This window comes from Tyto alba, unplaced genomic scaffold, assembly GCF_018691265.1.
Source record: "Tyto alba isolate M040663 unplaced genomic scaffold, T.alba_DEE_v4.0 Super-Scaffold_40, whole genome shotgun sequence".
Taxonomy (NCBI): Eukaryota; Metazoa; Chordata; class Aves; order Strigiformes; family Tytonidae; genus Tyto; species Tyto alba.
Window position 1 is genome coordinate 450,414 of NW_024881316.1, and position 14,430 is coordinate 464,843.

Genomic DNA, 14,430 nt, shown 5'->3' on the forward strand with positions numbered 1-14,430 from the left:
TGATAAAGGCATGAAGAAGTAAGGAAAGATAAGAATCAGGATTTCCTGAGTAATAACAATTTGAAATTTTGCTCACGTGTATTGCAATATAGTTTTTAGTTACACACTGAGTACTTTTGCATAGCATCCAGTTGGTGAGCAAGTCGGATGGTGCTGTGAGAATGCAGCATTGCCGAGTGTACTGCTATCCCTTCTTTTGTTACTAAAGCTGGAGAATATACAGAGAATCTGGGAAAAGCAGACAGACCAGTTGAATGCTACCCTAGAGTTTCCTTCTCCACTGAAAGAAGCTGACAACAGGACACTGAGAGCAACGAGTACACCTGCAGTGCAGTGTTCAGGAACACCAGAGTTTAGTCACAGGAGTAGAGAAAATTAGTCTATGCAGAGTTTCATGCTGCTCTGCTTAGAATGCTCTGGTATCAAGGCCACTTTGCTTGGAGTTAACATGGATTTCTAAAATTGCACTATTGCCTGTGCATTGACATATTCAGTCTGTCTGATCTCAGTTCAGGTGACAGCATTACAGTGCTTAACAACAGCAGTTACAGGTTGAACCCCCATCAACCCCACTGGCCTTAGGTAGAATGCTTCTGCTTATTACTTCTGAGTTAGGATTTAGCCATCAGGTATTTGACATGTATCTACTGAGTATGTGGAGTATGTACTATGTATGGGGGACTATATTTCAAATGCTTATAACTTGGTCAAAATTTGTCAGTTCTAAACAGGCATAGGGAACTGAACACATTTAATACTATGTTCAGTCACTCCGTTCCCAAACAGCAGATACCACCTATAAGTTTAGAAATTCTGTAGTTTACCAAATTAGTTGGCAAATTAGTTTTACTAAAATTTACTTTCATGTTCACCTAGTAGAGAGGTATATCTGGTCTGCAAAATTTCAAGCTGCACAGATAGTATTTTTTAACACTAGAAGCAACTGGAAACTGGAAGAGGTTTAAGACGGAAAGAACATGATTTCTATATCACATTACCATTTCTCAGAGGAGACCTTTGATTGGCAAATATCATTGTCTTCTTGCATCTTTTTTTCGCTAACAGGATGAGAAAATTGCTAGAAGAAGGGAAGAACTTTTAGCAGAACAAAACCAAAAGAAACGGGAGGTAAGAAAACAAGTTAATAAGAAAAATTTTAAATAGAAGTGTTTGCATTCATATCTTAGAATTTCTAGAGATTTTAGTCACATAGTTTTCAAGGCAATGTAGAATAGTAAAAATATGTTAGACTGTCAAAACCTTCTACTTTCAAAAATAATTTTATATGAGGTTTAAATTGTTTTAGAAACTACTGACTCATGAACACTAAAAACAACTTTAAAAGAACTCTCAATATGTGCTCCAATTCAGCAAAATACTTATGAATGTGTTAAATGTATCTAATTTGTAAGCATAAGAGTAGCTCCATTAATTGCAATTAGGCATGTGTTTTAAGTGTCCTGTCAAATCCAAGGTTAATCCAGAGTGGGATTGTACCACGATTTCTGCCTAAACTCAATTACAAAGTATATTTATAAAAGCATTAATGTACTACGTAACTGCTCATGAAATTTACAACTACACTTCTAGCTAACACGCTTGTTTATAACAAATCCCTGCCAAACTATAATACTATGTATGAAAAAAATACTTCTCTTATAAAAACTGCAGTGCAGCACTTCAGTTTTTTAAGTACTCTTGGAACTGGTTGAATACTTCACTGTATACACTACGCAATACTTCTGTATTTTCTTCAGAAATATGATTCTAGAATTTACTGGATTTTTTCTTACAATAAAAAATACCCCAAAATGATGTTTGCTTGAATTAATCATTTTTCTAATTAAAATAGAGACAAGAATACCATATGTTCATTCAAAACAACTCTATCATAGACATGAAACAACAAAATATTTTACCTTTACAGGCTTTAGCAGACGAGGAGCATTCTGAAGCCAGTGAGGAGGATGAGAATGAAAATGAAGATATTGAAGCTATACTTGAAGAAGAGTTTTTAGAAGAAGAAGAAGAAGAGGATGAAGAAGAACAGGAGATTGATGCAGTTGACCGCATACAAAATGAAATTGCACAAAAGTTTGATTCAGAAATAGCTGATTTACAAGGTGTACGGGTACCTACTCTACTGTTTATTTTGTTAACTTATATGATCACATGATGCAAGAAGAGTTTTCAGTTTTGTCAAATTTAAAAGTTATAGTGCTTAAACAATTGTGTTGCTGTACTCATGTTCTAAGTATGTGAGCAAGATGCTCACAGTGATACTGCAGTGAGAAAGTATATACTTTAAAAAGTGGATCATTTATAGGACTACTATTGTGGGAAAAAAACCAAAGGAAATTTTTGGGTAGACTTGCCCAATCTTTGGGTCCTTATTTCTTTTTTGATAGGTCAGTTGATGCAGGCAACCAAACTAGAGAGTCATAAATATCTGAACAGTATTTCAAAATAATTTTAAAGGCAAAATTCTTATTAGACAACTCTGATTTTTTTATACTATTCTTAGTAACATAATCTTGAAATCAGTGCAGTTACTGATGGTGAGGTAACCTTGTCTAACTTTAGCTATCTGCAACCTTAGTGCCCACATCTAAGGCAGTAAATAGATTAGTGCCATTTGTTTACTATATACTAAGTATCTTACCTCAGGAGGAAGCTAATAACTATTTAGAAGAAACTTTATCCACTGACCAGAGAGAAAGTTTACAGAAGTACATAGCCAAGACAAAGATGTAAGATTTACAGAATGAATCTGTCCTTTTCCAACACCTTAAATGTGAATAATTTAAGCTTCACTTTATTTTAATAGTTAATGGATTAAATGTCAGAGGAATCAAGAATAAAGTCCTAATATTCTTTGCACTACAAGGAATCATAAGCTGTGTGGAAAAGATTAATGTTTTGTGCTCAAGAAATTCACCTTTCCATCAGTTTTGGAAGAAGGTGAATGAAAGTACATTCAACTTACAAAAGTGACTCTAAAAGGTCATAATTTTATTGAACTATTCAATACATATAATCATATATCCCAATGACAATCACAAAAATAATTTTAGGAGTTCTGAGTGAAGCTTGTGGCTAATTTCACTTTTCTGAGTATAAACTGAGTTTGCAAAATGAAATTGGAAAGAATGTAGGATAAGACCCATGAGAGACAATAAACAAGAAATCCCGGTAACAGCCCTAATTCTTTACGTGAACAATACAATGTTTCAAGTTAAAGCCAGTGGAATACTATAGTTCTTGCAGCATTTTCCTCTCTGTCATTTGGGAGCATACCATTTGTTGCATTAATAAACTGATGAAAAAATTGATCAGAAAAGGAACAGGCAATTAAGACAGTCAGCAGTGTTTTTGTTTTTCTCAAGAACTTCGTAAGTTTCAGTGACATGAGAGGTGATTAGTGTTTTAGAATTTGTTATTATATTTCTACAGTAAGTGGAAAGATCCAAGACTGTGGATTTATATAGATATTGTATGTAAGTTGAGGAATTATACAGTAGTAGTATCATATAACAGAATTACATATTGGGACTAGACACTACTGATATCCCCTAGTTACAGTTTACTCAATATTTTTCCCATTTTTTTAATTACAAGAACATTTATGCCTTTATAAATAACTTTAAATAACTTACTGATTCATTATTCAAGACTCTACTGTTCTCTGATTCTTTAACTGTTGGTCCTCTTTGACACTGTGGAATCCTGGTCTTTTATGGGAAACTAGATGATGACATTAAAACACATTAGCACTTATAAAAGTATTAGGTTGCTCGAAAAAATTTTGTAAAAAATTGATTGTTTTTATATCCCAGTTGAATAAGCTAAGGATAATACATCACCAGAGAGCAGCAATACTTTTAGAGAGTAACTAAATAAGCCATCTGAAATTGTTTGGAAGAGGGAAAGAACGATATTTGATAATTTTTAAAATAAAAGATACTTCTCGAGCTTTAGCTTTATCATAGTAGGTTTCTTAAAGTTAACTGTCAGATTGTACTTTTTTTTTTTTTTTAATAGTGATACTTAATATAGGCTGGGTAACTTAAACTTCAATGGGCAGGAAGACCAATTCTCATCTCAAATCAGATTTTGCTGATTTACAATGGTTGAGAACATGCTCAAGAAATCCTTGATAGCTCACAGAATATCTTGCTATCAGTCATTATTAAAAATCTGATTGAGTTTATAACTCTAATATTTCATTATGTTTTCATTAACCAGGAAGAACTTGAAAAAATGTTAATACCACAAATCGAGATCAATGGAGGACGGAAGCCTCATATTGTACTCTACCAAATATATAGCAAGCTGAATTCTCTTATCAAAAACCGTGGAAGCATTTTTGAGCAATGTTACCCAATAAGTATGTCACTTGCGCATAAGATGCTAGTTTTCTCATATAAATTTCCAAGTTCTTTTGGTCAGTGGGATCCGATCAAGGTAATGTTCTTAAATAGCTGAAGAATATTTCCAAGAACTAATACTTTAAGAAGTATATTTCATATAAAAAATATTATCAGCAGCAACTAATATCAGAAATATTTAATGAAAACTACATTACTGAATCAAAACTACACCACTGAATATACATAAAATACATCAAGCATTAATAAAATAGGCCTTAGTCTTTTCAGTGTTGCAGCTAAATTAAGGCTGAGAGGTATTTATTAAAATCTGTTACATAAGCATTGGCAACACAATTAAAGGCGGCACTGAATCAGAAAGAAATGACTAATTCTTAATGATATGTAAAACACAGGACAACAGGGAAGGTCTTAGAGCCTTCCAGAAGCAGTGAAACAAATTGAAAGGATTTGGGGTTTGAATTTGTAAGTAGCCACATAGGTGGCCACCAACCCTAGCAGTGGCAAAAAAGTAAGCCAACAAATGTTGAATGTTTGTAATTCATCAGCAGTAACTCTTTGTTGTCAAAATTTACAAATTGTGAAGAGCAACAAATCTAATCCCACAGTATTTTACTAAAGATCTGGAAAGTCAAAGTCAGAAAGTACTCATGTCTATCCCCAAAAGTGAGCTGATACAGTTTTATAGATAGCAAGTGAAATGTAAGTGGGTAAATTTTTGTGTTTAATGCTAGAAATGAAAGCAGGTTGGATTGTGAGTAAATTGGAAATAAAAAGAAGGATTGATTTAAAAAAAAAAAAAAAAAAAAGACACAGAAAGAATAGATACAGAAAACAGGAAGTTCCTGACCGAAACGTACTTTGACATTCATTTTACTATGCTAATTAGTCAAGTAAATTTATTCCCTTTTGTACAGTCATCATGTTGGATCTTCACCTATTCCAGTTCACATTATCTTTCTTTAACCCTGGCAATCAGAACTGTATACAGATAAGCTCTTATTACAGCTTTATATAATCAAAATACTTACTTAAAATGGTTTAGGATCAGAATTGCATTCTCCATGACTGCATCAAATTGGCATCTAATGATCTAGGGACATAATAATAGAAGTAGATATTTCTTCTGTCATTTCCAATTCCTGAACCCCAGTTTATATGTTTAACTCTTATTAGTCCCTACATACTAGACATTGCACTTTATTAGATTTCACTAGATTTTTGTCATTCCATTTCTTCAATTCATCTATTTATGTTGTATAGTGGTTTTTTACCAACTAAAAAAGTACAATTCAGTCAGAAGAAAGAAGACATAGAAAGCTATTAGATAAAATCAGAGTGGTATGCTGACATGTGGAAATGTACGTGCTGACAAAAAGGAAAGGGAAATAGGATCATTTTAAAGGTATTTTAGGATATAATAGTAATTATGAAATTGATTACAGACCGGAGGGTTTTTTGTAGAATGGCAGATAAGAGTATATGCCAATTACTTTTAGATTAAATCTGGGAGGCAGAAAAGTAGTTATGCAACTGATTAGATAAGCAGAGAATAAAAGTGATGGGCTGAGGGAAGAATAGAAGCAGATATACAGTAGAATAGACTCCTGACATCTTATAAATTGAGGGCAAGCACTCTGAAATTACTTGATGCAGGAATAGGAACCCAAGAATCAGAGAAGGGTCTCTTATTGTAACAACCATATCAACTTTTCTATATATTTACTGACTCCTTCAAAGAATACTAATAGATTTGTGAGGTATTATTTCCTTCTACAAGAAGTTGAGCTGGTTCTTCCCCGTTATTTCATATGTATGCCTGTAACTACTGTTCTTTTCCCTTAATATATTCCAATTTGTTCAATACAGGGTCACACTTACTGGACTACGTTTGCCAGGATCCATCCTGGAGGCCTTTTCCAAAAATGGTCTCTTTCTCCACCTTCCTTTTTTTGAGGAAGGAAGGCCAACATAAGCAATAGGTTACACATAGTGACAATTTCACTTCTGAGTCGCTTTAAAAATACTGTAGGGTGAATGCCATCTGGTCTGGGCAATTTTTTTTACAAGTGTCAACAATTCGCTCTAAAACATCTTTTACTGACACTTTAAGGCAGTTACTCTAAGAAGGGCTGCAACATGGATGTGACTAAATTCTTCCATAGTGAACAGTGGTGTGAGAAATTAATCCAACATTTCTGCAATGACCATTTCTGACATTAGTGCTTCTTTTACATCTCAGTGATCCATCAACACTACAGACTTTCTAGCAGGCTCTGTTTGAAAAGATTTCATCAGCATGAATATAAATATAAAATACATTAGTATGTATTTTACCATAAGTTTTTTTGCCTTGCTGTAGTTTTACGCTTCACCACAATGTAAGTATTGATATTCTTTTCTGTTTTCTTCATTTGTATGTTACTTCCACTGAATACAATATGCTCACTGTATCTTCTACTGTCAGTCAGATAAGTGGTTTTAATTCACAGAGGAGTAAAATTATTTTCTTTATTCTTTGAAAAAGTATTATGCTATACCTCTCTGAGTACACTCTCGTGATGGACAGAAAGTGTTATGGTACCACCTTCTGGAAATAGTGAATATTCTTTCTGTCTTCAATGTATACTTCATCTTTTTGTACAAGAATCGCATATGTTTGGAAGTTCCTCAGACTCGGACAAAATATTATGTCTGTATGTGTGAACTTCAGAATGCTTTGATGGTTTGTTTCATACAGTTGGTACTCCTCTACCTGCCTATAAAGCCACTTTTCTAGGATAGAGGGAGAGGAGGCTTTGTCAAACCTAATCAGCTGCTTCCTGTTTTGTATATGCTACAGCTAAGTGAAGGAGATGTAATCAAGCCACAACAAAGCCATGAAAACAGAATCTTTCCTGTAATCCATCGACAATATATTTATTTCTTTTCAAGTAAAGAAAATAAAGAAAAATTTATGAAAAACCCCATCAAATATATTCGTCAACCAAAACCTAAACCAGCTGTGCCAGTTAAGATTGCAATCGTGGGACCTCCAAAATCTGGAAAGACTACAGGTAGGAGCCAGTATTATCTATAAAGCAAAACATTATCTAATGACTGAAGCTGTATCTGTCATTATTGCTATTAAAAAATCATAAGCCACTAATATTGTTAGTCTTCCTGCTTTTCTGGCTGGGCATAGAATCTTTTAGTTACATTCTCCAGTGTCTCATTTGACAGTCAGAAGCTTATGCATTGCCCATCTGAATTTTATCCCAGATTCTTAAGAAGTTAGTGACCTGGACTGACACTTAGAAAATCTACAGGCTTACACTATCTATACCCCTTGTATTATTTCTGATTATTTTTTAATTGTTTGTTATTTATTTCAGTCAATATGATCTAATGTAAAATGAAGAAACATTCCTAGGATCAAGGACCAGAACCCAAAACTCCACATTCCCCAGTCTGTTTCCAAACTTCTAGATGAAAAACCCCAATATTTCTGTCTTTCTCCCCTCTTCTTCTTCCTTCATGATTCTTTCAATCCACAGGTCCCTGCCTTTAACTGGAAGAGGAGAAAATTCAGCTTACACCATAGTTTAATGATTAGAATAGGGTGTTAGAAAAAGAAGAGATGGGTTCAAATTATCTCACATTAAGGAGGAAACTTTAAGCATATTTCCCATTTCCTAGATAAATGATCTAACTGCTAGGCTGTTCTGTAAAAGGGGCAGCAGTGGAAGCATATTTTCTACCATATTTTGTAATAATATTGACCATTGCTGCTGAAGTTTGTGCCGAATTGAATGCTGCTAGTGCATTGGGCATGCTCTGCACGTATGCAAAGGTTTGGACCCGTTAGGGGCCTAAGGAGGGTTAGGCACCTGCTTACCAACATTATGCATTGGAAATGCCCCAGGGGATGAGCTGAGCAGTTAGCTTCTAAGACTAAGGCTATACTTGCTAGGTTGTAATGTTGCTTCCGTAAAAGTTCTGTGCTGAAATGAAAATGTTTTGCAGTTGCCAATAAATTTGCAAGTGTATATGGGCTGCTGCGCCTGAGTATGGGAGACGCCATACGGCTAGTGTTAAACAATCAGCCAGAGACTGAGTTGGCACTAATGTTAAAGTGGCATCTTCACAAAGGACTGACCGTACCTGATGAACTAGCCACCCAGGCTCTAGATGTGGCTCTGATGCATCACGTGTGTAATACCACCGGGTAAGAGTCTTGTTTGGATTTTGGGGTATTTTTCAAGACATGCCAGTCCCTTCATAGGCAGAGATTCCCATGTTATCACTGTAAAACAATTTCACTAAAACACATCAGTATTTTATGCATTAAGAAAATAATCTGTACAAAATGAGGCTCTTCACATTTTTCTGAGAAACCAGACTGAAGCATAATTTTCTGCAATTTTCGGGTAAGCATATTCCAGTAAATCCGAGAAATATGCTTTATGAAAGTTATTAAGGAGGAACTGAAACCAGTGAATCTTTCCACCTCATTCATATGTGATCCTGATTTCCTAGGCTCTTTCTCCTCCACTGAAACACCTTCCAAATGGGACAGACTTAATAAGCTTCACGATCACAATTTCATGACATTCAACTCCTCTCTCCAGAAATAACTGTTACAGGGAAAGGCAATTCTGGAATAGTCTCTGAAAATTATTCGACCTTGAGATCAGAATTCTTGTAAATGTTCTTTCATGTTAAATACTGGAATATTGTTTCACTATATTTTGCCCCCCTATTGTCTAATATGTGAAAAACATTCCTTCTTCAATAAGATTTAAAAAACTCTTCAAGAACTGGAAGTCAATTTTTTTTCATTTTGAAAACTACTCCTCCCAATCCATATGGAGATTTCCCTTAGTTAAAATTATGTTTCAGAATGACTGATGTGTCAGAATTTTAAAGTCCACCATTTTTATGTCAGATCCATCCACTTATATTCCTGTACATTTTGCCCTTTGTGTATTTCCTTTACTCTTTACTATTTCTTATTTTAGCCACTTGATTTTTTTTGTTTTGTTTTTAGTTTGCTTGTAAATTCTTAGGTGTGGAGACTGTGTCTATCAACTCAGAGCAGCAATAACTTCATGGCATGGTTGTCAACTTTTGTCTTTGTCAAGAATGTATAAGGAATATACATAGTATTAATGGTTAATTAGAAACTGACTTCTTAGGAAAACTGTCTTTCTGTTTCTGTTTGTATGCAGAGTTGTAATTGATGGATATCCTGTAACGAGAAAACAAGTAAACCTCTTAGAATCAGCTAGGATAATTCCAGTGAAAATCTTTGAATTAGAAATGGATGCAAAGGAAGTGTTCAGAAGAGCACTGCTGGATAAGGAAAGCACAAACAGGTAGTGCTAGCGATATCTTCACCCACACAATATTGTCATTTCTCTATTTATGTACCTTGCTACTGTACCCAGAGAGGCTGTACCTAAGCTGGTGCACAACCCAGCTGTCTCCAAACTCCACATATGAAAAGACATGGGCACCAGTCCCCTCTACATTCTAATGCTTTGATTGCCATAGACCAGAAACAGAGACATAAGGGATTTGTGGTGTGCTCTGGCCAGATCCCCTGACTGCATGACCGAGGTCACAAGTGTGCAATGCTGTGCACCCACTGCTTAGTTAAATTTGTTTTAATGAAACCATACATCAGAAATGTTACTAGTTCACTCTGCTGCTGAAGTTTCTTACTTATCAATTGTTATTATCATCATAAGGGAAATTGATACTTCATCTAATAAGCTCTCTTTTAAGTCTTAATTGGAGTTCTTTTTAAAATATGAAAATAAAGTATATTTTAATAACTTATATAATTCATGAGTTACTCATCTAAACCTTTTAACTCAGCTCACTCCCATCTTCTTTGTTTTTCTAAGGAGATATTCTGTTTAAAGAACTGTTGGTTGTTTTTGAGGAAGAGCAGTAAGTAGTTTATAAACAGAGAATTAAAAAGAACAGAACATTCACCTTAAAATTAAATTGTATAAGAACCTGGTTCTAATTAGAGGAAGTGTTTCTAAGAAGTTCTAGATAGCTTAGAGTGTTACTGCATGTCTCTTTCATTTTGTCTCTTTTTATCAAGTAATCAGTACAATGCTTAACTATTTACAGAAAGCCTAAAGACAATTTGCATTGCAAAAAAATTAAATTAATGCAGTCTTTTTGAAAGTATTTAAACTTTTCATTTTAAATACAAAACTAATTACACGTCATAGGCTTAAACACAAATCAAATGTGCAATATCAGATATTTCTGAAAGGTAAAACTTACAGAGAAATTAATCCTATTAAAACAGAAATTTATCTTTTTTTTTTTTTTACATCAATTAAGAACCAGAACAGGAAATGCTTCTATGTTCTAGACAAAATACCTCTTCTGGTCTTGCATGATATTTTTAGAGGTCAGATGGATTATTTTCATTTATGTATATGTAAGTATGACAGACAGTTTTCAAAATACATCCAAGGATTATGGCTACTTGATTTCAAACAACAGCATAATTCAAAATTAAGCCTGTTTTTCAATAAACAATTGGGTGACTTTCATTTTGAAAGTCACAGAGCACTTTGCCTGGGGTACCATTTAATGGTGTATTGGTAGTGTGTGTCAGTTAATACGTGATGACACATTCCAAATCCTTTACAAAATTATTGAGCTGTATTTGGGTCATAAATAACAAAAGTTTTGTTCTGTATTTCTGAATGTTACTGTCTGATCAGAGTATGCTGCTTCTCATATGTAACTGGTAATATTCTTAATAACAAAGTTGTATTTCTCAAATATGTTCTACAATGTCAAATATGCAGAATTTTGTAAAAAGGACTTAAAGTGAACTCTGGAATTTAGATCTGAAATTCAATGAAACGATCCAATCTTCAGACTTTAATCAGTGTTATTTTTCATTGTCTTCAGACCTCTGTACCCTGAACATGACAGCTCACAGATTCTAGCTATGAAAAATTCCTGCTATAAACAGCACATTGATGCAATTAGGACTTACTATAAGAAGGAGCATCAGAACTGGTGTGTGATAGATGCCTGTCAGAGCAAGTGGTGGATCTGGAACAAAGTACTGCACGAAGTTCAAGTGGTTGTTAAAGAAATCCAAATATACCTGGAAAGAATAAGAGAAGGTAAAAGAAAAACAAAGTTTGCTACAATAATATTAGTTTCTTTAAGAAGCTGCAGTGTAACGAGTACATTTCAACTTTAACTTGCTTTGGATGAAGCTAATTCTTGGGCACATACATACCCTCGAATTCTTCAATCTCACCTGCAGAGATCTTGAAGAGATCTCTTGAAGAGAGTGAAGACAAAACCAACTACAGAACAGTCTGAGGCCATCCTCCAAAGAAGAGAGTAACAGAATACAGCTGAAAGAAGTCAGAGGTCTCACAGTCCATGGCAGGTTTCCCAATGTTGGGTGATAACACACAGAGTACCCCGAAGTATACAAGGGGAACTATGACTTGCAGCTTCACTTATGTGTCAGTGGAGGAAGAGGGAAGGAGAGGGAAAATATTAATTGTAAATTAAGATTTAAGGTTAAATATGCCATCTGAGTTAATTTCTGTACCATGGGAGGAAAACTACGTTAGTCTAAAATGACATAGTTCCCACTAGAATTTTTGTGTGTCAGCATCAGTCAGGGTTAAATATGCCTTTTAAACATGTCTGTATAGTTTAACTAGAATTCCTGTGAAGGGCAAACAGACTTTCCTATCTTATATCCACCTTTTGGTTTTAACTTTTACAGCTCCATGGCTGCACCCTTCTTATAAGCCCCCCCAAAAGTTAAAATACACTTAACTTTTTCACATCAAGCTTGAAAAGCACAATTTTTAAATAGTTTGGGTTTTATATGACTTTTTTTCCAAGATTTTGAATATATTTCATCCAGATAGACTGTAGCATTTGCAAGACACGGATGAATAAAGGAGAGGCTTTCATCACGACCTGTACTCTTTTTCACCAATGTAAAGAAATAAAATAATAGCTGAAATGTTCCTTGGCAAGACAAAGAAGTAAAACAATAATTCATAAATAAAACTGTCCCAGGGAAAACAGACTAGTAAATTAAACATGCAGAGTATCCACATCATTAATAATTACTGTATTTCTTACATGCTAGAAAAATGTTATTAAAATTGATAACATGGGTTGCAACTTCATTTTAATATCAATATATAAAAATAGCTATTTTAATTCTCATTATTTAATTTGCACATGATGAATTATAGTATCTTCTAAACTGCAACATTTCTGAATAAGAATGTGTGATGTTTTCATGTCTTTGGTAATAAAATATTCTCATTACTTGTGTTATTAACAGGAAAAGCAGCCAGCATTGCTGATTTATGTATCACTCCCAAAGAGCTGCAGTATCGGCTGGGGGAGTTTGGACAGTACTGTCCCGTCAGCCTTGCAGAAAAGGGTGAATTGGTTGACTGCTCTGTAACATCATCACTGCAGTTTGCTGCAGAATTTCGAGGTCACTATTACAAAATGGCTTCACAGAAAGAACTGGACGTAAGTGTCAAAAAGCAGGTCAGGAAGGGATTACAGGAAGAGGCAACATTGTTGCTTGGATTCTCTGATTCCATACAGAAACAAGCAATGTGTAATCTGAATTAGACTAGTGGTGTTAGTACTCAAGCTTTGGTTCTGCATACTTCTGCTATCAAACATCTAGGCATTCAAAAGGCAGCAGACAGTCCATTCAAATCAAAGCTCTTCTTACAAATTGTCATAGATCAAACATTCATTTTAAAACAACAATTTCCTCCTTTCTCCATCTGTTTGGGGGAGACTGGGCGTAGAGAGTGGCTAATGATAGCAATGGATAGTGATGGATGGTGGGTGGATAGCGATGACTTCAACTGAGAGTGAGTTGGAAAAGAAATTACTTGCCCAAGAGCAGCAGCAGCACTAGCACACCAGGAGAGGTGGTGTAGAAAAACCAAGTATTTAAACTGTCTGAGCCAGTCCTCTGGAGTTTGACTAACAACCTTACAGTGCTGCTTTAATTGTAAAAACATTCTATTTATTTTTCTACAGAAATTCTTGAGCAGACCAGAGATTTATGTGCCACCACTGGCACCTCACCCTCTCCCACCCCCAGATATGCTACCAAAGAAACTGACTGCAGCAGAAGTGAAGGCCTTATTCCCTATAAGTGCTGAAATGCAGGGACACTGTCCAGTCACTTACCTCGATGGAAAACAGAGGTACATCACTGCAGTTTTCACAATATAAATTACAGACTATGTGTCCTATATTAATGAGGAAATACTTTCACAGTAATTTTTAGCAGTGTTCAGGATTTGGACAGGAAAAGCAGTTACAGTTCTCTACATTGTGCCTGTGCCTTTTGAAATCAATGTAAAATAACATTTTGAAACTCATATGGCTACAGGTTCTACAAGGATCTGTGGTGGCTTACTGTCTTTTGTGATGAAGACTGCTTGGATATAGTTTTGAGTTTTTTCTATCATAAGCCTTCAAAACTTCAATCATCTCACAAAAACCTTAGTAGATACAAAACTATTGCAATTTTTATAAGAGATCCATAAAGCTCCACCAAAAAGTCCCACCAGTTTCCTCTGTGCAGGAATTTCTCATCAAAGTATATAATAGTCAATTCTATTCTGTCCCTTCTTAATCTCCTGAACAACTACGATTGGCATTTTAATTAAAGGAGCTCTAGAGAAGCACTATGAAAGCCTCTTAATAAGCAGATTTTGAAGCAGAGACTCTCTCAGATTTTGAGCCTTTTAACTGTCAGTCACACGGTGGAAGCTTGGATGATCCAATTGCTACTTTTTTGTAGTTCCTCAGGCTCCCAGTAGCTCATGAATTTACACCACACAAACGATGTTTTACATTTTTTGTGGATCAATAGTTTTTCTTGCTCTGTCTCTTCAGATATGAAGCTTTGGTGCCTGGCAACATTGAGTATGCAGCAAAATATCAAGATAAGGTATATGTTTTTGAAAGTGATGAAAAACTTCTGAAGTTTATGAGGTGA

At 34.9% G+C, this 14,430-nt stretch overlaps 1 protein-coding gene across 8 annotated transcripts in view; it reads left to right on the forward strand.

Annotated features, from left to right (window-relative positions):
* Positions 1–14,430, forward strand: part of AK9 (adenylate kinase 9) — a 72,735-nt gene that overhangs the window by 54,230 nt on the left and 4,075 nt on the right. For 6 of the 8 annotated variants that reach the window (XM_033005700.2, XM_033005704.2, XM_033005705.2 and 3 more), the window contains 10 exons: positions 1,066–1,128; positions 1,928–2,131; positions 4,246–4,464; positions 7,231–7,444; positions 8,394–8,595; positions 9,599–9,745; positions 11,316–11,536; positions 12,736–12,932; positions 13,461–13,630; positions 14,328–14,426. In XM_033005700.2, coding sequence (XP_032861591.2) covers positions 1,066–1,128; positions 1,928–2,131; positions 4,246–4,464; positions 7,231–7,444; positions 8,394–8,595; positions 9,599–9,745; positions 11,316–11,536; positions 12,736–12,932; positions 13,461–13,630; positions 14,328–14,426 — 1,736 coding nt within the window. The remainder of the gene's footprint in view (positions 1–1,065; positions 1,129–1,927; positions 2,132–4,245; positions 4,465–7,230; positions 7,445–8,393; positions 8,596–9,598; positions 9,746–11,315; positions 11,537–12,735; positions 12,933–13,460; positions 13,631–14,327; positions 14,427–14,430) is intronic. The other 2 variants (XM_033005702.2, XM_033005707.2) reach the window with 2 other exon arrangements.